General features: G+C 39.0%; 1 protein-coding gene across 10 annotated transcripts in view; it reads left to right on the top strand.

The window, feature by feature from the left end:
* Positions 1–22,121, top strand: part of MALT1 (MALT1 paracaspase) — a 35,302-nt gene that overhangs the window by 9,611 nt on the left and 3,570 nt on the right. Inside the window, exons 5-16 of one of the 10 annotated variants that reach the window (XM_075740663.1) lie at positions 1,944–2,122; positions 2,717–2,813; positions 3,550–3,582; positions 5,334–5,360; positions 6,488–6,523; positions 8,368–8,571; positions 13,770–13,947; positions 15,294–15,368; positions 16,447–16,574; positions 18,455–18,604; positions 20,142–20,299; positions 21,485–21,610. In XM_075740663.1, the coding sequence (XP_075596778.1) occupies positions 1,944–2,122; positions 2,717–2,813; positions 3,550–3,582; positions 5,334–5,360; positions 6,488–6,523; positions 8,368–8,571; positions 13,770–13,947; positions 15,294–15,368; positions 16,447–16,574; positions 18,455–18,604; positions 20,142–20,299; positions 21,485–21,610 (1,391 nt within the window). The remainder of the gene's footprint in view (positions 1–1,943; positions 2,123–2,716; positions 2,814–3,549; positions 3,583–5,333; positions 5,361–6,487; positions 6,524–8,367; positions 8,572–13,769; positions 13,948–15,293; positions 15,369–16,446; positions 16,575–18,454; positions 18,605–20,141; positions 20,300–21,484; positions 21,611–22,121) is intronic. The other 9 variants (XM_075740664.1, XM_075740666.1, XM_075740668.1 and 6 more) reach the window with 9 other exon arrangements.

The following is a 22,121-nucleotide window of genomic DNA, read 5'->3' on the forward strand; positions in this document are numbered from 1 at the left end:
CCTTTGCTCCTACTTCAGGTTCTATTCAGTTAGAAACCTGCAGTTTTAGATCTTGCTAATCGCACCAGGAAGCGGAGATGAATAACCTCGTAATGACTACTTTTAAAAAAAAAAAAAAAGTCTGAGAAAAACAGCAGTATATTGTTTCACACTTGTGGCAAAAGTTTTGGCGACTAAAGGTCAGCGGGTATCCACAGACTAGTGCCTTGCTTTGTGTTCCATGACTCTTGGCCAACAAGGAACCATAGTGGAAGTGAATTTTAGTGTGTTTAGGTCTTGGTGATGGGTGAAAAGATAAGGGACAGGATGGATTGCTCCTTCCTGTAACTTTCCCTCCTAGGGTCCTTATAAAGAAACCTAAAGGGGGTATGTAGTGTTTGCACTGAAGGAATGCTCTCCTTCTCCTGTAGCACTTGGCCTGGGATTACTGGTGTTTCAGTTGAACTAGATGACGCTGACAGTACAATTTTTGCAAATGTTGACTAGGTATGAAATCTTTTATTTCAGCTGCTGGTTTTTTTTCTTTTCCTGTTCCCTTGGTTGCTTTCTTTTCTCAGATAGTTTTTCCTCCTCTCTTTTCATTGCTTTTTGTTTGATGAGAGCTCGACCATTCTCCATTCTGTAAAAGCTGTCTTTCATAGCTGTCTTGTGAGCTTGTGATCAGCGGGGCAGCCAGACACCATTCCAAAAGATACTGGTCCAGGCTTGTTAGTGTATTTTGTGAGCCGTACAACAACGGGCTCTACCGCTGAGGGCCTGTAAGTGAGATGGCTGGTAAGGGGTCCCACTGGAGACAGAACCCATGTTAATCTTTCAATCCCATGTCCACTTTCACTACCTCTAACTTTTGTGTTCCTTGTCTTAAAGACTAATACTGTTCAATTTGACTACAACAGCCACTCCTTTCCATCTTGTCTTACTTCTGCCTTTCTGCCATAAAGGGAAATGAATTCTTTACATTTTGTTGAAAGAACCTGATATCAAACTGGGACATTGTTTGTAAAATCTCTGAAATACAAATGTATAATGCGCCAAGCAGCTCAGACACTAGAACAGATATATCTATATCACTGTCTCCCTTTATTTTACTATGCAAAGGGAAATGTCATCACCCCCTAATTGTCGGTCATGAGTAGCTCTGATGACAAAACATGTGTCCACATATGTAGTCTAAAAGTAAAGAGGAGTGACCTTGCAGCTGAGATAAAAGATCACTAGTGTGACCTTTACAAGTTGGTCTGGGCTTGCTGTGGTATGTGTCAGGTAATCGAACTGTTCAGTAAGCAGAGATCAGAAACCTTTTCAGTGCAGCACTCTTGCGTGTGTAGTGGATGTTTTAAAAATTAATGTCAGCACTTTGTTTCAATAAATTTTATCATATGTAGAAACTTAGATGCAGTCTTTACTGCATTTAGGGTTTTCTGAATAGGTTTCTTTCATGTCATTTCATGTCAGTGGCTGATGTTTGTTGGGCTTGTTTAGTATATTTACGATAAGGTTTGATGCTCAGTTTAGAATGAGAACAACAGGGATATGCTAGAAGTAACTGATTTGAAGTTTTATATTCTTATTCCTGTGCACATACTTGCAAACAAGTTGTTTGCAAGTCCATCCTTCAGTAGCCACTTTTCTTTGTACTTGCTCCTTTCTCTGGAGCCTTTATAATCCTACAGGCAGGAATCAATAATGCAAAGAGGGCTTTGCTTTTACTTCTGGACTATATTTAATGTGCATTCCTTTTTACTTTTCAACTGAAGAACTGGAAAGCCATTGCTACTCATTTTTAGCATACTCTTAAAGGAAAGTAGCTTAATTTCATTGCTATTAAAACAGTCTGTTGTAGTTACAGGAAGATGTGGCCAGTCATCAATTCTTTAGTCTATATGTGGTTAGATTATCTCACCCTTTCTTTTCTTTTTTTCTTCCTCTTTTTTTTTTTTAAGGGAGCTTAATTGGTTTGCCTGAAAACAAGTTGCGCATTTGTATTCAGCCTCAGCCACAAAACCTGACAGTGGGGGATGCTTTAGTACTAGAATGTGGAGCTGTTGGAAACCCAATTCCTCATTACCAGTGGTTCAGAAATGGATTTCCCTTGGCAAACGGGAGCAAAAATGTATACATGGTAAGTTACTGCAGAGTGCCAGCCTTGGGGGACTAATGTGTAACCACCTTTAACTTCTCACATAAAGCTTCCTTGAAGAAAATAATGTCTTCATAGCCTTGATAACCTCTTACGGAAGTGCTTGCTATGAGTTGTTCTACTGTTCTGTTTCTCACTTGCCCATTCTGTTCTGAGGCTTTTGGGTGCGTAATTTTAATCCTGAATGTGTTTTAGATGGTAGTGATAGGATGTAAGGCTGTAGTGTATTTTGGATTGGTGTGACATATTGACATAACAAAGACTAAGTATCAGTAAAAGTGAAAGCTTCTCTTTCTATGTTGCGCTGCAAAGCACTCGGATTTGTACGAGCTGTTGCGTTCAGTGCTTAATGCACCTCAAGCCTGTGAGGTGGATTTGATTCTTTCCTCAATTCTTGAAGGCATTTCTAGAATGCACGTGCTTCAGTAAGCTGGACAGAATGAGGGTGTGGGCAGCTTGTGGACTTGTTTAGGCTTTGCTTTTAGTGTTTACTCTTTCTTGCATGTGGGCTTCAATGAAATTGATACAGGCATTATTTTGGGGTCTGTCGGGATGACTATGACAATGCTTGCACAGGTAACTTACGCGGATGTGGAACATCAAGGGACATATTGGTGTCACGTATTCAATGACCGGGAAGATCAAGACAGCAAGAAGATAGAAGTCATTATAGGTAAGGAGTTTTGCTGTTTGATATAGGTCAGCTGATTTATCAATTTCTTCCCTATCATTGGAGTTTATTTTTGAAGCTTTTAGTATTAAGCCAAGCACATGCCTTCTGTATTTTTAGTTTATCCATTTGTTAAAATAACTGTGCTTGCTTGCAGCAAATGGAATTTTATAACTGAGAAAGCTCTAAAATTCTAAAGTGCTTTGGGTTTTTATGGTAACTGGCATAGAAATGCTGCCACTTTTTGGCATTGCTAGCATGTACATGGCTTGTCAGCAGATTGCAAGCTGATTTCTCCATGATTTTTGACAACTGAAAAACAGTTTGACCCTTGTTGGTGATATGCACTGTGTTACACTGAGTCCTTCAGCAATCAGGGCAAGTGAGATTATTCATAGCAAGCAGAATAATTGAATATAACATGGTCACGGCCTGTGCGTGTATTTCCAGTAAACTGAAGAGAAGAAGATCTGTTTGTATAGCTTGCAGATATATCTGGGAATACTATTGCACAGTTCACATGAAAAGTTTTTTCCTATCCTAAGAAACACTCTACTTTAGTATGCCTGAGTTTTAGTAATAATTACTATATAGCGTTGTGGTCAGTGCTGATTTATACTGCTATAAAATGAGACAGATTGCAGAGAAGCTTGGAAGTGACCTTTGTGTTCCATTTTGTGTGCTAACTCTCATAACTGAGAGCAATTGTCTTCCAATTCCCCCTCCCCCCAAACACAAGGAAGGAAAGCTGTGGCAGTGGAGTGCACAGAAGGTAAAGTAAATCTTTAGTTGTGAATCAATTTTTAAAAATCAGTGATGGGGATGATGGATTGTTGAATGTGTTGCTGAAAAGCATGGGTTAAGAGCTTCAGTCTGTTTTAAAACACTGATGTGCAATGCAACATTCCTTCTGCATGTGCTTCTCTCTCCTTTGCTTTGACACTGTGATCTAGAGCACACGGGAGAAAAAACCAAGCTACTTCCTTCTTCTGTAGTGTTCAAAATTGTTTGATTGTTGATTGATTTTTTGCATGGGTTTTGTGTCCTGTGCTCACAGTTTCTAGTGAAATGAGATTTCTTTGGCTGGGCTCAGGGGGCAACATCCTGGCAAGAAAAGCTGAAGCTGTTTAGGAACCTGGGTGACCTTAGATAGCTGGAAAGAGCTAGTTCCACTGTCAGATCTGTCTCTGCAAGAGATGTTTCCAGCAACTTTATTAGGATGATTTCTGTTCCCCTTTGCATTGCTGCAATGGGAAGGAAGAAGTGTATTGTGACTTTTAATGTTGATACCATCCCTTGATTACCGAGCATCTCAAAGTTTGTAATACTTATATCATAGGGGATCATATATAAAAATGTAAGGCTCCTTAGAGCAGGCCCTCCCCAGCTTACCTACCAGCAATGAAAAAAACCAATGCATTTGCAAAGTACAATAAATGGCACTCTGTTGGGTTTTTTTTTCATAAAATCGTAGAATTTTCTTGTAATTAAACTGCTCTGTAGCATTTCTTGTTCAAAGTTTAACCAGAGCTGATGTTCCCCTTTAGCCCTTTTGTTAAAGGTTTAACGTTGTGAAGGGATTGTGTAGTTTCACTCACTGGAATGTACAAGTGACGCACGTTTCAGTGTCAGCCACTTCCATGGCGTAGCCTCTGAGACCGACCGTCTTTGAGCCTTCACATCTTTTCTGGCTTGGGGGTGTCTGCCTTACCTGATGGAGTGCTGTGCAGAAGCCTCCGAGTTACCCGTAATTCAACTACCCTTTGAAGCGGAAGGTAACCACTGTGTTGTCTGTGGGGGTCTACACCCAAATGACAGTTTGCTTGGGTGCAACATCATTCTGCTACTAAGCTGCGTGAACACCTCCGGCAGTATCACCTCAGTCACTACAGTCTCCCGCGGGGATGTAGGAGTCTGCTTTTGTGGCATAAGAGGTCTGCCTGGGGCTCCGCGGCGGGGAGCAGGCCTGCTCCGAGACACCTCTGGTGCCCCAGGGAGTTTATTTCTCTTTTCCATAGCCTCCAGTGTTCTCAGAATAAATAGGTGAAACCTAGTAGCTTAGAATGTTTGAAAATTGTATCTGAAGTCTTTCCAAATACATGTGGCTTTATGAAGTAAGATTTCTTGCTCAGGATGTTGCTTTTTCAGCAGTCCTTCAAACGTCTGTGTTTCAAATGGGTGATTCTGATACCTTGTTCCTTATTCATTCAAGCTGCTTGTGTGCCTGTGGGACTGAGGCATCGTATGTGCTTCTCCCTTTGTTTTGAGATCTACTATATTGTAGTGCTGTGTCTAGCATAGCTTAGTATATTGATGTAGTATTTTCTCTTCTCTGTCCATAAACATGTGAAAGGTTAGATTTACAGAAATGCAAAGCCAAAAATATTTTAGAAAGGTAGTTTGTTTTCTAACATTCGGCTTCTATTAATAATGGCATGACACTTAATTATATTTTTTATTAATTAAAAAATGTATTTTTTCTTCTTGTTTAAACTATGATTTTATTGGTATATTTCCTCACAGAAGATCTAAGTGATCTCCAAAAACCAGGTAAGTGCTAAGTTTTGAAACATTTTAATTTCGCATCTTTTTTTTTATTACAAATCACTGAAGCCTAGCTGGGTTACAATTAAATACATTCAAATAATGTAGAGTATATATAACTGGGGATTTGATAGGGGCAGATATCATGTTAAGAGCAGCACAGCTTTCTGGTTCCAATGAATTAACTTGAATATAGTGAATCACACGGTTCCTATTATCTTTGTAAAATCACACAAAGCTGCTCTTTTATACTGCCTGTATACTTACACAAATACAGAAGGAATTATCTTTTGCTTGCTTGACTCGAGGTTTTAGTACATTGCTGCTTTTTCAGATGATTAAGGTGAAAAAGATGTAAGGTGTCAGACTGCCACCCATGATATGTTGAATTGGTATATTTCTTAAATTCATGCTGGAGTGAGCTAGTGTGGTTTGAAGCCTGTTTGATGTTTATTATACAAATGTAGATTGGGGATAGTGCTCCATAAGGGATTATCCCTGATACGTGTTCCCAAAATCTCAAATCACAAAGGTCATATAATTTCCTGGGTTAGACATCAAAGATAGGTTTACTTTTGCCAAGACTTAGTTTTAGGCCCTGAAGTGATACTGACATGATACGTACATAACATGTTATCCAAAGTATACTGCTTCGGTGTATCGCTTACCTGTTCCTGTTGGCAGAGCATTGGCTCTACCATCCCTCCGTGCAGTACAAAATAATCGAATTTTCACAAGCAGATAGTCATCCTTGCTAATCGTCCCCCATCTTGCATGTCTGCCTTGCATTCGGAGAGGATGAACTGTTTTGGATGTTACTGAAAATGCTGATGTGCAGTTTGAGAGATTCAAAATTATACTGTAAGCATCTATTATTTCTTAATTTATAGAACTAGCTACTTATTAAGCTATGTTTGCTGGAAGAGGGTGAAGGAAATCAGGTCAACAACAACACAACACCCTAAAACCCCACCAAAACAAAAAAGAGTATTTTTTTGGTCTTAAACTAGTAACTTGTTAGGTAGAGCAGTACCAATAGACTATGGCTGTGTGGAACATGCAGTTCATTTTTTGGACAGTGGCAACTATGACCGTAGTTACTGACAATCTGCTCTTTTCTAATCTATTTCAAACAGACCTACAAGAACAATCAAATCACAGACCTGTTGGTAAGTAGTTTTGTAGCTGTAATGAACATATGTATTTCATATCTAGGAAATAGATTTTGCTGCTTCTGAGTATTGCTCCTTCTGCCACTGCTAGTGAAGTAACTGTAGTGCGTGTAAATAGCTGCAGGGAGAGAGACTTCTGTGTATTTTTATAGCCCTTTATAATGCTTGCATGCCCTTTCAGTAGTAAACTGTGGTGAGGGCACCAGTATTTTTAGTGACTCGGTGGAGCGTCTACTTCTCATCTGTTTCAGTTTACTGTTTCAAATTCCTCTGGCCACGACCGTAGCAAGCATGTTACTCCATTACTTTGAATACTTGGACAGTTGGAGACAGTGGTATTAGGATGACGTGATAAAAAAGATTGGTAGTCCGTCTGCTAAGGGTATGCCGTCCCTGTGCGCTCAGCTCTTCCTGGGCACCGTGTGTGGATGCTTTGATCCTGAGCTGAAGCTCATAAAGATAGATGGATAGCATATGTGTGTTATGAAGAATAGTTGCTGGGGGTTTTTAATTGCATTCTTAAATTTGCGTGGTAGACTTGACTGTGGCTGGGCATGTTGTCTTGTCGATGTTAAACCAGGTGGAAAGGCTGCTGGCCTCTGTCAAAGTTTTACCACTTTGAGGTTCATCAGTGTGAGAGGGAGTGTAAGTGCTCCCCAGTCCTGGTTCATCTCTACTAAATTAACTAGAAAGCTTGTACCTTTTAAAGTGTTTTTCAGTGGCAGTATGCCACCTTCACTCAGTCTCTGCTGTTCAAAATAGTTTACACTGTTCAAGGCCTTAGAGGTTTTCCAGCTGCAAAAATGTTGAAAACATCTTGTTTGAAGGAGGTGAAATGTTAGACATTGAAACTAGGGACAGAGATTCTTTTCTGGATCTGGGTCTGCAGGCTTGCTGACTCTGGAGCAGATTTGGGGCATTCACATGACCTCATTTGCCACCCGAGCTGTAGGACAACAACTCCTGTTGGAGAGGAGAAGTAACAAACCAGGGAGGAAATGCCTTGCTTTGAATAAGTGCCTTTCCGTAACTTAGTGTGCAATTTTTGGATAAAAATCAGGCTAGTGGTCTCTAAAGCATTTCTGTCAATGGGACTTCCCTTCCTCTTTCATTGCTGCTTTGTTTAGTTATGACAGAATTACTTCGGACTTGATTCAAATCAAAGTGAACGTATCTCAAACTATGAGAGTACCAGTAGACTTCCTTGTGAATTTTGTGTATCTCTGTGTAATTGTTTTTAACCAGAACAATAGTAAAAAGAAACCTTAACAAACAGAAAAAAAATTTTTTTTTTTTTACTTCTGACTTGTAAAAGTTTCCACCTAAACATACTGTGTTTTAGAGAGGGACATAGGAGATAGAGATGTGAAAGTGGTCTTTTGTGTGTGGAGGGTTATTGTTTGGTTTTTAAGAAGCATAAGAAAATTTGAATGTTTGGGGAAAGTGTACTGGCCATAGCTTTGGCAACTTGCCATAAGAAATTTTATGTTTATTAAATTTCTTCTTGCATGAGGGAATTCAGTAATTGTCTGTGCTTTGAGAAATATGAAAGAAATGGGACACAGCCTTAGTGACTCACTTCTTGACAGGTTATCCAGTCTGAGATGCATCACAGTTCAGAGATGTTGAGTGTCAGGCCACGCTGAAATGTTTTTTGGTTTTTGGATGAGAAGAGAGTTGAGCTGTATTGTTGATGTAGGATGACACTTTAAAGTATATAAAATGTTGTGTCTGAAGCGAGATTGGGTACTGGTTTCACTTCAGAAGAAATTAAATTTAAGGTATTGAACCCATGAAATATATAAATGTGCCGTGGTTTTGTTTTTCCTTTGCCTTTGCAGCAACAGACAAGGTGGCTCTGTTAATAGGAAACATGAGCTACTGGAATCACCCCCAGCTCAAGGCTCCAATGGTAGATGTCTATGAATTGACTAATTTGCTAAGACAGCTGGATTTCAAAGTTGTTTCTTTGCTGGATCTTACTGAGTCTGAGATGCGAAATGCAGTGGATGAATTCTTACTTCTCCTGGACAAAGGAGTATATGGTAAGAACATGTGATACCTCTTCTGAACTAGGTCAGTTTTGTGATCTATCAAGTACACAAACATCTGGTATTTACCTCTGCCAGCTCACTATACCTGATAGCAAAACAAACTTCGTGGTAAATAGCCCCCCTCCCCGTGCCTGCAAGTTACTGATTTGGTATGGGCTGGCAGGTCCCTTGGCATGCTTGGGTTGCATTTCTGGGGGGGAGGTGGGGAACAGCCCCAAGCACAGCGAGGGATGTGTTCTGGCTTGGTGGTGGGACCCTCCCGCTCATCCCCTGTCTTTCTGCTGGATGTCTGCAGAATGCTCTGTCCCTCCGGACTTCGTCCTCCTGGTGCTCGCAGTGAGGGGCTGCTCTGTGCTCGGTCCTCGCTCGCCAGCGCGGTGCAGGACAGAGGAGCGGGGTGCTGCTCTTTGCCTTGGCAGTGACCTGCGCTCTGGTACCAGGTGTGTTGGGGCTGGGGGAGCACAGCGCGGCAGAGTAGCAAAGCATGTTACAAACTAAAATACCCGCTTGTGGAAATAAGAGAAAACCATCGTGCTTTAGAGTTACAGCATAACACTCAACAGATTGGATGCAATCTTTTTTCTCCCCTAAGTTTTCAGGTTAAGTAGAAATCCTTCTTCTGAGTTGCTGGTTCCTTTTAGTTATTGTGATACTGGCCCGGCAAGCACAGAGTTTTCATCATGTCCTTGACAGGGAGTGAGAGTGAGTTGTGCAAACCTGGATTTCTACTTCAAAAAGCCAACTGAAAAGTTTGTTTATGTAAAATGAAAACGTAGTTCTCAAGTTGTGTCTGTGTACTTTAAAGAAGTAAAATAGAGAAGAATTCACGTTATCCTTTGCAGAATATACCTTGCATAAGGAAAGGCTTTAACTGAGAAATTGGTGAGCTGTGGAGCTCAGGTCCTGACCTTCTGCAGTTGTCAGTAATAAAGGACCTGTCACTGAGTTGCATACTAAGATTCCTGTTTGGGCAGAGCTCAGGTACAACTGTTCTTTCACAGCTCTGTGGCAAGTCTGAATATAGAGTATAAAATTTATTCTTTCTCTGTGTCTTTGCGCATTAGATGGAAAGCTTAATAATGGTTATGCCACTTAAGCAGGCAACAGCCCTCATTATTTTTTTTTCTTAAACTCTTGAGACTTAAAAATAACACCTCACAAAAATCCAAGGCTCTGACTTCTAAATTGCGGCATCACATTAATGATTGTACTGCAGCATCTCATCAGTATTGGTTTAAGTTATAGGAGGGCAAATTAAGCAAAGTAGGCATACTAAAAGATGTGTGTTTAACACATTTATTTTTTTCCTGTAAGTTTTTTTTTGAGTCACACATCCACTTACAAGATACCTGGAATAGAATATTAATAATAATTTTAAGCTCTCCTCCACATACTGTACAGGAGGTGCCTTCTGCTGGGATAATGACTAACCAGCGGGGTCTGGTATGCATTGCTACTACTGATATGCCTTGATTCTTAGATGATTACTCATATGTTGGGATTTCTTGTCTTGCATAAACTTGATTTTGAGGGACGAAGCACAAGACAGAACTGGTGGCTGTGCTAGCTGGGGGAGGGAATGGTGGAATTGATGCACAAAGCAAAAACCTTTGTCTTGCGTGGAAAAGGCCTAGAATGACCTGGTGTGGAGTGTAAGAAAAGTTCTGCTGTGGGCTTTGAGGAGTTTGCTGCTGACTGCCACTATTTTTGTCATTTTCCTAGAAGCTGAGATTGCATAAACAACTCCTGAAATGATTTAGAACAGAGACCAAAAAGTTCTGCTAGTTGTCCTATTTATATTGCAGAATTCCTGCAGTAATGTCCAGTCGAGAAAACATTATTTGATTTTTTTGGAACACAAGGTCAGATTATTTCCTAGTATGACTTTTTTAACAGTGTGTTACCTGATGCTCTGTCTGTGCAGAACTGGCTGGTCTGACATTTATGTCGGAGCCAAAACTTGCATGACATGAAGACTAATTATGGCAGTATAGCAGACTTTCTCATAGCGGTTTTCTTTTTTTGTTCCCTGGGAAATAGATGTGCTTATACATTTGAGTGAGCTTTTAGATTCTTGCACCTTCTCAATTTTTTTCAATAATTGTTGGCACAGATTTAGAAAATAAAGTACTGAAAGGCTTTAATGAGTTTCTCACCAGCACCATATAATGCTCTTACAAGGCATATTTTTGCAGTTGTATCTTTCCAGCAAGTTGATATTTCTGAAAGGTAAGCAGAGCATTCTTTCAGTGGTGTTTGGCATTAACTACTTTGATTTAAATGGTCGCTTTGTTCTTTCTGGATAGTGGCTATTAATGGCTTAAAGCATACAAAAGACGCTGTCAGTGCACAAATAGATAATGATTTATTGCATTTTTAGTGGGCATAGCTCCAAATAGAAGAGGCATAGTGGCTACTTCTGTTCAGTCCTTGTTACACGTATTCATGATGCCTAATATGACACTATGTAATTCTTGCTTACTGCCAGGAAAGTGGCATTTCAGATGCTGTTCCTTAAGAGCAGGAGTAGTAAACAAAGTGATCATGATTGTCTCCTCTAGTGTCTTAGTTTATGTTGTTCTAAATGTAGGGTGTAATTAATATTGTATTCCAAAAAGGGTGAAAGCATAGACCCATATGTTTTAAAGGGAAAAAAAAGTGAGTGAGAGACGCAGATATCACTTAAATGCTGACGTCTGTGAGGAACTTGAGCCTACTTAAAATTGTTGTGTCAAAGTGTCTAATGAGGCCCTCCAAACATGTTTACTCTGGGTATGCAGAGATTTATTTCTGATCTTGAGCTCAACGTATTAACTGTTGCAGGTACTCATCAAATAAGCACAGCACAGTATTCTGCTCAAGGATATAAAATAAATGTCATTGTTATTTCTGAAATATTTCTATTCATTGAGAAAATACTCTGATAAATCGTGCTTTACATGAGACTTATTTCCTTCAGTCAGTCCAATTACTTACCTAATGTCCACTCAGATGTATATAATTTCAAATATAACCTTAATTTAGGTCCAGATTCAAATTCTGTGGAACTCAAATTTAAGAGTTTCCTTTTAACTTAGGACCTGACATGGAGTCATGCACTTGGCCCTTAACTTCATTTTTAACTCTGTTGAAACTACTCGGTCACAGGTAACCATTGCAATCTTATAAAGACCCCAATAGTACCTTTATTTGTTTAGGTTTTTAATCATACACTTTAAATTCTGTGCCCTTTAGACATCTGACTTTCAATTGAATAAAGCTGTTGCCTTTCCCAAGACTCTGGCAGATGAGCAACCTTCAGGCTTTTTGTTTAAGTGAAACCTTGCGTCCTGGAGTTTACCTTGTATGCACTTGCTGGCTGCTTATCTTGACTATGCATGCTTCCCATAAAAAGAAATTGAACTCTGTTGATTGAATGGAGCAGTTTGCAAGGTCTTGGCATAGTTGTTAATGACTTGAGAGCTTACAAGTAAGAGAGAACCCAAGGCTTAGTTTGAAGGGCTGTAGTTATATCTTGGTATTCCTTTACAAAAAGCGCAGGGCTGTGCAAGAGACATATTTTCATTTGTTGTAGCTGTCTGTAAGGAAAAGGTAAAAACATCCAGCATAGCTACCTACGCAAGCTGATTTCAACGTAGATCATGTTAGTATGTTAGGGTAAGGCATATTTTGTTTTTTCTGAGTACTCAAGTTTTGTTGAGTAAATTTCACAGCTATTTTTAGTTAGAATGATGACATAAGATGACCCTATCTCCAGTTAGCGTAAATTGTCATATCTCTGTTGACTTTATTCAGCTACAGCACTATATACTAATTGAAGATCTGACCCATAGACTGCTTGCATAGATAAATAAAAATTCTTTTTAGATGATGGGAGTTGCCATAGATCAACAAAACCTGCACTGGGAACAGACAATAGGAAAATTCCATTTAATCATACAACCTTCTGGTAACTGCATTTTCTGGCAGTGGAGTTTATTACTGCTAAGATGATCTAATTTTACTGCAAATTGAGAGGACTTTAATATTTGACATTTTATTCATGTAGGTAAAATATAAGCCCTAGGTTGCAGTTCCCTTTTTCAGGGTTAAGAAAAGGGTTTTTTTAAATTCCCTGATATGTTTTCTCTATACGAAACTATTGCATATTTTATTGAAGATTTTAAATCTGAAAATATTGTAGACTGTTGTGTATTGGCACATGAGGGAGATGATTATAGGATAATCTTTTGTGTCTAGGTAAGCATGCAAAGAATTTGTTTGTTTAGTAGACACAAGATTCATGAGTCTGTAACCGTAGAGATGTAGATGCAATCAACTAAAAATCAGTTGTTGGTACTTCGGTAATGGGAAGGTGCTCTGGAGTAACCAAATACGATCACAGAACTATATGGGGTTTTTTCCCCCCTTTTTCACTTTTTTCCTTTTTTCTTTTTTTTTCTTCTAAATGTAAAAATATTTCATATCCCTCCCTATAAAAAAGACAAAAACAAATGGAAAAGCTGACTGTACAGAGGAAACAGCAAAACTAAAAGCTTGCAAAATGCTCTTGTAGTGCAAGCAAGGTTTTTCTCTGTTTTTTTCTAGCTAAAGTACTTTATAGAATTGTCAATGATTCATGGTAAGTTAAAAAAAAAGGGGGGGGTAGAATAATTTTAAAGATGACAGCATCTCTCATTTAAAAAAAAAAAGGGAAAAAAATCCATCCAAACTGTTCAGCGTTATTTTTTTCTATCTATAAAATCTGCACTGACTCATTGCTACTCAAAGCTTTGTAAGTGCATGTGGAGAAGATGTTTTACAGTTGGCACATTTCCTTGTTTATCTCTGAGTTGTATGTCATACATAACAGATTATTTCTGTTAGAGGTCATAACTCAAAGTATTTTGTGTGTTTGATTCAAATATCTAATTGATTTTATTGCATGAGTCAGGTTTTCTTTAATGTTGTGTCTGTTTATTGTGAAGTTGATGTTAATGTGGTTCCCCACCCCGCCTTCCCTTCCTTCCTGTATTAACAAAGGCGTATTGATATAAAAAATACTGCTTGGAGTAGCTCGGATGATCTTAATCTCCCACAGACACATGGTGCGGACATAGTGCATGAAGTTTTTAACCATGCTTAAATTTATAGAAATGTTCCAGTGTACTCTTGAACTGTTTTCAGTCACATATATTTTGAACTCTCAGGTTTGTTATACTACGCTGGCCATGGCTACGAAAACTATGGAAACAGTTTCATGGTTCCTATCGATGCTCCAAATCCCTACCGATCTGCAAACTGTCTGTGTGTGCAGAACATCCTCAAACTAATGCAGGAAAAAGAGACGGGACTTAATGTATTCCTACTGGATATGTGTCGGAAAAGGTATCATCTCGTAATTCATGAATAGTGAGAACTGACATTAGATCTTTGAGGGATGTTTTTGCTTCACGATAGAGGGTATACTGACTGTAGTTTTGGGAACCAGCTGTGGAGTTCAGTTTATTCACTGCAGCAACAGATTAAAACTGAGCCTATTTTAAAAATGAAAAAATAGAACAGCCGCTTTGCAAGCATAGTAAGGGATCTTGAGAGAAGGCTGGACTCCAGGCTGAGGAGAAATCTTTAGGCTGAGAATTCACTGTACTTGAAAGCTCATATTTCTGAGAATTCACAGCTTACACCTGAGTGCTTTTAAAGTCAAGAGGATTCATTCATAGACTGACTTTGCCTTTGGCCTTGGATAGAAATGTGAAGCTGGTGATTAGACTTTCTGTTTCCATGGATAGATACTTGCCTCTTGATTTCAATGACATTTATTTCTTCTTTTTTATTGTTGTTTAAAAGTTATAAAGCATCAGTCTTAATAGATAAAGGTGAAATGAGGCATCTTGAAGAAGAAAAATGACCCTTTCCCCTTGCATCATTAACTACTTTCATTCAGGGAGGAAGGAGAATCCATATGATCAAAGGTTTGTTAATTTGACGGAAGGGCTCAAGTGAAGTGCTTATTTTAGAACTCCTTCAGAGGCATGGATTTTGTGGACTGCTTTTGTTCTGGGGATGTTGTATCTTTATTTAGATGTTAAAAATCAACTAGTTTATTGGATTTTTCTAAACAAAGTACTATTTTCTTTCCACATTGAGACTACTATGCCCGATAAAACTTGCACTTGAAATCAGTGCTTCAGTCAGCACTTCTGAAAATTGATCTCTAAGGAATGTTTAATAATAAAAAATTGCTAGTGCTTTTGTGTTTGTAGAGCCTCTAAACTTCACTACTGATGAAATGCCAATGACCCGATTCAGCTTCACAGTCTGCTATCCAACTAGAAAATATTGCTACGTAAACGTTGTCTTAATTATGCAGGCACTGTGTTTTGGAAATAAATAAAACATTCATACCGTTTTTCTTATAACCTAAAATGGCTAGTTAATCAGAAATCATTTTTGAAGAGGCTGTAGCCAAACTGTATATTGGTTAATACAGCATGCCCTCATCTGAGTAATGCGTGATATCTGACTGTGTTTTTACAGTGTCTTCATGGAGAGTGTTGGTGATGCTGATTATTGTCTTTTAGCAGTCAAGATTGATTCCAGAATTGTAGGAGAGAAAAAAAATGACTGTTTCTGAACTGTGCTCTTCTGGTATTTTAAAGAACTGTAGAGTTTGTTACCGTTATTAGTTCTCAAATTATTATTTTACTTTTTTGTGTTTCCATTTATTGCAGAAATGAATATGACGACACAATTCTTATTTTAGATGCTCTGAAGGTTACGGCCAACATTGTTTTTGGATATGCAACGTAAGGAACTTTCTCCTGCTATGCCACAGAGGTTTTGGAGCCAGAAGTGACCACTGAGATTGCAGAGCTAATCTTTTTACAGGAACATACTAACTGTGGTGTTAAAGGACCAGTAATTTATATCCATATCTGTGTCCTCATACTATCTTTTCGACTTGGTTCTTTGAATCATTCCACTGTCTAACTGTGGAAATGCATTTGTAACAATTCCCAGTATTGAACGTTCCCGTTTGGATATAGGGTAACGCCAGTGAGAGAACTGTGTTCAGCAAACCAGAAACTGCTGAACAGTGTTCCTGATCGGTTTTTTTATTGGTTACTTGTAGGAGTGCTCTACTCATCTAAGTATTATTTATTACAGATGAAAAAACCTCAGGGAAGAAAAGAGCAATTTTTACCCTCAGACCTGTAATGTTCTGTTTCTTTGTGCTGATGGGGAAGGGACAGTTCTGTCCTGTGTGTTCCTAATGGTACTTACTGCACAGTGAGCTTGTACAGAAGGTCAAGTACTGTGGAGCAGCTGATGAACTAACTATAACCTACGTGCTGTACCGTCTTCGGTCACATGTTTCCTCTGTTAATGCAAGTTAAATATCTAGAAAAAAATGTGGTAGACATATAAATTAATGAATTATTGGAGGAGCGGTATATAGATTTGCCCCTGTGTTTCTTATTCTAGGTGTAAAGAATAAAGTTACAACTGCAATTGAAACTATTAGGTTACTTCTGCCAAAAGCTAAATAACCTCTACCAGTTTTCAAGTCAAGTGCAAAAGCTGTAGAACACAAGTAGTCAAAAGCTTTAATGAAGTCTTCTCTGAGAAATTTAGGCTCCTCATAATAAATAGTTTGACATCAGCACTGGTCTGTGGCTTGACTGTAAGTGAAATCTTCCCAGGATGAGTTGCTTCCAAATGAACGTGAGGAGCAGACTGGCCTTAGACACAACCTGGTTTTCAAATTGTAGGGTTTCTTCCCCCCATTCCCAACATAACTTTACTCCCTTTGTCCTCACGTTGATCTTATTCATGCAGATGTTTCAATATTTTTTTCTTTGTCTGATATTGGTGATCTCATAGGTGCCAAGGAGCAGAAGCTTTTGAAATTCAGCAGTCGGGGTTGGCCAATGGAATCTTCATGAAGTTCTTGAAGGACCGTTTGTTAGAAGACAAGAAGATTACTGTACTGCTTGATGAGGTTGCAGAAGGTGAGCTCCAGCTTGCTGCACTAACAGTCTTCTCAGCCTGCATTACTAAAAATTTCTTTGCTTATATGTTGTTTTCTTGTGGCAAATATGTTACACTAAGCTCTTTCTTGTTGCATTTTGTTAAAATAGCAGCTTTTATCAAGAAGCAGGTGCTACTGGGCAGCACATTAACAAAGCTCATGCTACTATAAAGGGACTTGAGCTTCTTTAATAGTGATCAATTTTATACTGTCCTTTTTAGTAAACCTTATTTGTTCCAGGTGTCTTTCTGCATGGAGCCTTGAATTGTCCATCCACAAAAATTACTCTTCTGTCTTGTGGTGACAGCTGCCAGTGGTAGTCAAGTCATTTCCACATTCATTTAAACAATTAACTTAGTCCTGCCTGCCTCAAAGAGTGCCATAGGGATGATAGTTATTTACTCTCTATCAAAGGCATAAGTGGCAATCCACTGTCTTAATATGCCTGGTTCAGTGATTGTCTTTTATAATTGATGGGAGAAATGCTAAAGTGAAAACTGTAGAGGGAAAATGTATTCTGTGCAAACACTTGCTCAAAACATAAAATAGATAATGGCCATTAACAAAGAGCTGTCTGTGTAAGATTCTGTTATTTGTAGGTAATGTACATAATCAGCCAAGCTCTGCTGTAGTTTCTTGGTGTGTACTTGGTGCAACTGCAGGTCTCAGCATTTTGCCCAGCCTGTCTTTTGACAGGGATCCAAAAAGCAGAAAAAATCCAAGAGGATCCTAAATGCACAGCGAAGGTCTGCTGTCAACAGGTCAGACAGCTGAAAATGAAATGCAAAGATTAAACTGACAGAGCTTCTGTCAGTACTCTACTGAGCAAAGGGAAGAGATCATTGGTTGACTAGCTGAAATATAAGCATGGATTTTATGTCAAATTGATGGCAATAGGAATCTGGCATACCACCAGGATGTAAATTGAAATGGGATGGTTCTTGGTGACCATTTGCTTGTTTGTCTGGTGTATTTTTCTCTGTCTTTTTGCTTATAGTTGGTGTGCTGCTTGAATAGATCCTATAAAACAAACTTACTATTCTGTATTTTCAGTCTTATCTGTTAAACTTTCCATGAAGTTTCTGTGAAAAGTTAAATAGCCAATGTGTTTTTTCTTCTTTTGCCAGGTGCAGTCAAGCAGAGTGCTTTTTGCATTAAGATTTGTACTTTTTATTTGCTTACAGTACTACTCCATTTGCCATTACCTAAATACAAAGGAAGAATTTGAGGACTTGGTGTCCTCTCCTTTGCAGCGGTAGAAACTAGAGCTAGCATGGCTTTGTTTCCTGAAAGCCTGGCAGAAGGTCTAATGAAGCTCCTCCTGCTGGATGCTCACTAGCTGCTGTGTTTAGGCCCAAATCCATTAAGCCATCGTTCATGAAACTTCGTTTTGAAGCAGGCCCCAATCTCTTCCCTTTCCTTCATCTTTCTTGCCTTCAGGGATATTCTGACTGTTACTGTTTTATGAAACCCTGTAATAATAATAATAATATGTCACCTCCTAATTCTTTAGAAATCCCCTTCAATGGTATTACTCACATGCTTGAAATTAGTCACTTTAATTGGCACCTTACTGAATCAGAGCCGCGATATTGCTTAAACTGGTTTTGAAATACATGTGAGCATGTTAACTGGGCCGCAAGCAAAACCCTCAGGATTCTCTGCAGGCAGCTGGCGTGCTGGTTTAGCCTTCAGTGAATGAATAGCTGAGCAATGACTGCTTCTGAAACTGCAAGTTTTTGTGGAAGAGCTGACACTGGCATAACCATAGCAACAGACAACATTGCAGTGATGTACTTAATTTAGGTAGAATTTCAGCAGCGGTGATATTGAGAGAAACTATATGCATCTTATTTCTAGATATGGGCAAGTGTCACCTTACCAAAGGCAAGCAAGCTTTGGAGATCCGCAGCAGTTTGTCTGAGAAACGGGCATTAACTGATCCCATTCAACAAACCGCATCTTCTGCAGAGTCTCTGGCACGGAACTTACAGTGGGCCAAAGCTCATGGTATAGTACAGTCCACTTCTAGATTATCCTGCTTGCACGACTGGAAATATAAGAGCATGTGCTTCCTTAGTAATCTCTAGTCTGTGGGTTGTGATATTGAACGGAAACAGAAGAAATTTGAGTTCGTATCTGAATTTTCATTAGTGTGTTCAGATCTTGGAAATTTGTGTGTTGGCGTTTACAGCTACGTGAGATTATAATGAACAAGGTGACGTGCAGAATTCATCCTGAGTAAGTATATTTAAGACCACTCAGATGCTGAAGTGGTCTTATATGATGTCTGCCTCCCGGGATGATCTCCCAGTAGTCTACTTGTGCCTAATAATGACACTTTGAAGACAAAATTAATCTCATTCTAAAGTCACCACCTAAAATATCCAGGTGACCTGTATGGTAAAAGTGCATGATGAAAAGGAGTTTTTAGTGTATACAACTAAGAAAACTAAATTGTGAGATCAGTTCCAGCCTTCTTTTAAGAAGGCAGTGAGGTTTAAGATCTCATTCTTTTTTTCACCTAAATATTGTGGAGTACATTTTAAAATTTCTTTGACAGATTGGGCAGAGGGTCAGGGGTGGCATTTTTAAGACATAACTAGTCATGTTATGTTCCTATGCCCTGTAGCACAATAAGAATGTGACCTGAAGCAGAGCTGCATCTTACAAAGTCCTACAAAAGTAGGAGATGAAAATACATCTCTTTCACAGATGTAGATTTTTATTTGTGGAATCAAGCCCTTAATTCCTGTTTGTTTAAATGATTGAAATGCCAAACAGAAATTATAAAGACATAATGCTATCTTATGGTTTATTTGTTTTAAGCCATGCATAGAAGAGAATGTGTTTGGAATTTGGGAAGAGAATAGCCTTTATATTTGTATAAAGGTATGTCTATGATAATGTTAAATAATCCACATCCAGCGGCAGTAGAAAAATCAGTACAAAGCTTGCAGACACAGAATGATGTCATTGACCCTTGAGCAGTGTCAGATATATTTGCCAGGTATGTTCCTATGAATTGAGAAAGCTCCAAAATACAAAGAAGAAAAATGCTGCAGGCTAGGCTTTGTGAATGCGTGCATAGGCTGTGAAAGGAAAGAAATGAACCTGAAACTTGTTCTGCTGTCAAATTCAAAGGTTCTTATAACGCTATAGCTGTGTCACCTATATATTGGATATATACTGCATTAACCTTACTGGTTTGATTACAGATACAGAAACAAATTTCTGGGTCAGTGAGCTATATCCTAGTTACGGCAAATGTTGCCTTGCTAGTTGCACGGAGATTGGAAAGCCAGCTGCGAAGCAGAAGTTGAGTTAGCGCGCTCTGGCAGTCTCTGCAGTTACCGTGTGATGCTAGCAAACAGTGTTGCTGCCTGGTTGGCTTCAGTGTAAATATGTAAGTGATAGGTAGAGGGAGGGCAGGAGGAGGAGGTCTGTACCTTTTTAAAGTTTTGAATTTAAAAACGACATTTAAAAAAATAGGAAATACATATGCTAAGTTTTGTTTAGAATGTAAGGATGTCGTGTTTATTTGCAGAGCTTCCAGAAAGTATGTATCTTGAATTCAAATGTGGTGTTCAGATTCAGTTGGGGTTTGCAGCCGAGTTTTCCAATGTCATGATAATCTACACACGAATAGTGAAGAAGCCACCTGAAATAGTAGTTTGCAGAGCCTACGTTACAGACTTCGCACTCGTAAGTGTTTCCTGTATGTCGCGGTAATCTCCCTCCACTGAGGTTGAAAACTGTCTGGTCTGTCCATGTCAACCTCCATCTTTTGTAATAAAATGGGTCTAAACTGTTGAAATGAGGTGCGTACACGTGTCTGTACAGACACACACATTTACCTTTTTCTTTTTAATGCATATTTTTAATACGTATAAAAGTATATTAAAATGAATCTGGGCTCATCTTATTGAAAGTCACCTTTGTTTTTCATTGTCTAATATCAAGTATTTGTTATATTTACTTTGAAGAAGATAAATGTCAGTAGCTCCTGTGTCAGCTGAGGACATATCTACCTTGCAGGACAAGGTTTCTTAGGCTTTAGTTTTACAGTTCTTTGCACCTGGATGATGCTGTCCAGTTCCATTAATGTTGCTCAGCTGATCACAGTAAAGTGAAGGATCAGAGCAAAATGGAAAGCTCCTTGGGGCAGAAAACCATCTTTTTTGATGTCTCTGAAAGAGGACACAGCGCAGAGAAACTGTTCTAGGTAGAACAAACAGGACACTTCTGATGCTTTATGAATAAAATATTTCTGTTAATGTGCATAAAAAATACGTGTATTTTTAGCCTACAGAATTAGTGTTGTAGTACTGTATTGCATAGTAGAAGTTAGGTAAAAAAAGAGCAGTCCTGAAACAAGCACAGCAAGTTTGACAGAAACCATCAGCAAAAGAGGGTAACCTACTCAAATTAACCCCTTCTGCCTGTGACTACCAGTGGGTTTCAGCAGGTTTTGCCAGTAATCCAGGGTTGGTGTTTTCTTTCCTTTTAAGAAGAAAATGCTGAGTTGATGAAAAGAAATAGAGTCATAGAATGGTTTGGGTTGGAAGGGACCTTAAAGATCATCTAGTTCCAACCCCCTTGCTGCGGGCAGGGACACCCTCCACTAGACCACGTTGCCCAAAGCCCCATCCAACCTGGCCTTGAACACTGCCAGGGATGGGGCATCCACAACCTCCCTGGGCAACCTGTTCCAGTGCCTCACCACTCTCACAGCAAAGAATTTCTTTCTAACATCTAATCTAAATTGACCCTCCTTCAGCTTAAACCCATTACCCCTTGTCCTGTCACTACACTCCCTCTACTGCTAACTATTTTATGATTTACAAATTCTGTACCTTCAATTAAGTTCTTATTTCTTTCTTGTAACAGGACCTGGATGTGGATCCTAAAGAGGCCAATAAAGGAACTCCTGAGGAAACTGGAAGCTATTTAGTATCGAAGGACCTTCCCAAGCACTGCCTCTACACTAGGCTAAGTTCACTGCAAAAACTAAGGGTTAATATCTGTTATTCCTCACAAGTCTGTTCAGATAATTTAGGTTAATCATGTTGCTTTGCAGCTGTATTGAGGCAGCTATGTATTGTCTGCATAGTAAGTAGCATGTTCTTTGGAGGGGAAAAATGGTTAATAGCACAATTTAGTGACTTCAGTTTCTTAGCTGAAAAATGAAAGCCAGGGAATCAATGCATATGCAATCCTGATACCATCATGCAAGGCACTTGGTGTTTTCTAGGCCTGTACTGATGATTATTTTTGTGAATATCACCTGTTTGATAAGATGATTATTTTTGTGAATATCACCTGTTGCGCACTGTGAGGATGTTCCTATATCCTGTAGCACAATAAGAATGTGACCTGAAGCAGAGCTGCATCTTACAAAGTCATTAGTAGGAGATGAAAATGTTAGTATCATCTCCTTCCATTCCAACCTGTGCTCTTGGGCGTGCAGGGTTTGAAAGGTTCTCACTTCAACATACTGTGGCACTGTTAAGTTTATCTCTGTATC

Source organism: Balearica regulorum, chromosome Z (genome assembly GCF_011004875.1).
Source record: "Balearica regulorum gibbericeps isolate bBalReg1 chromosome Z, bBalReg1.pri, whole genome shotgun sequence".
NCBI lineage: Eukaryota > Metazoa > Chordata > Aves > Gruiformes > Gruidae > Balearica > Balearica regulorum.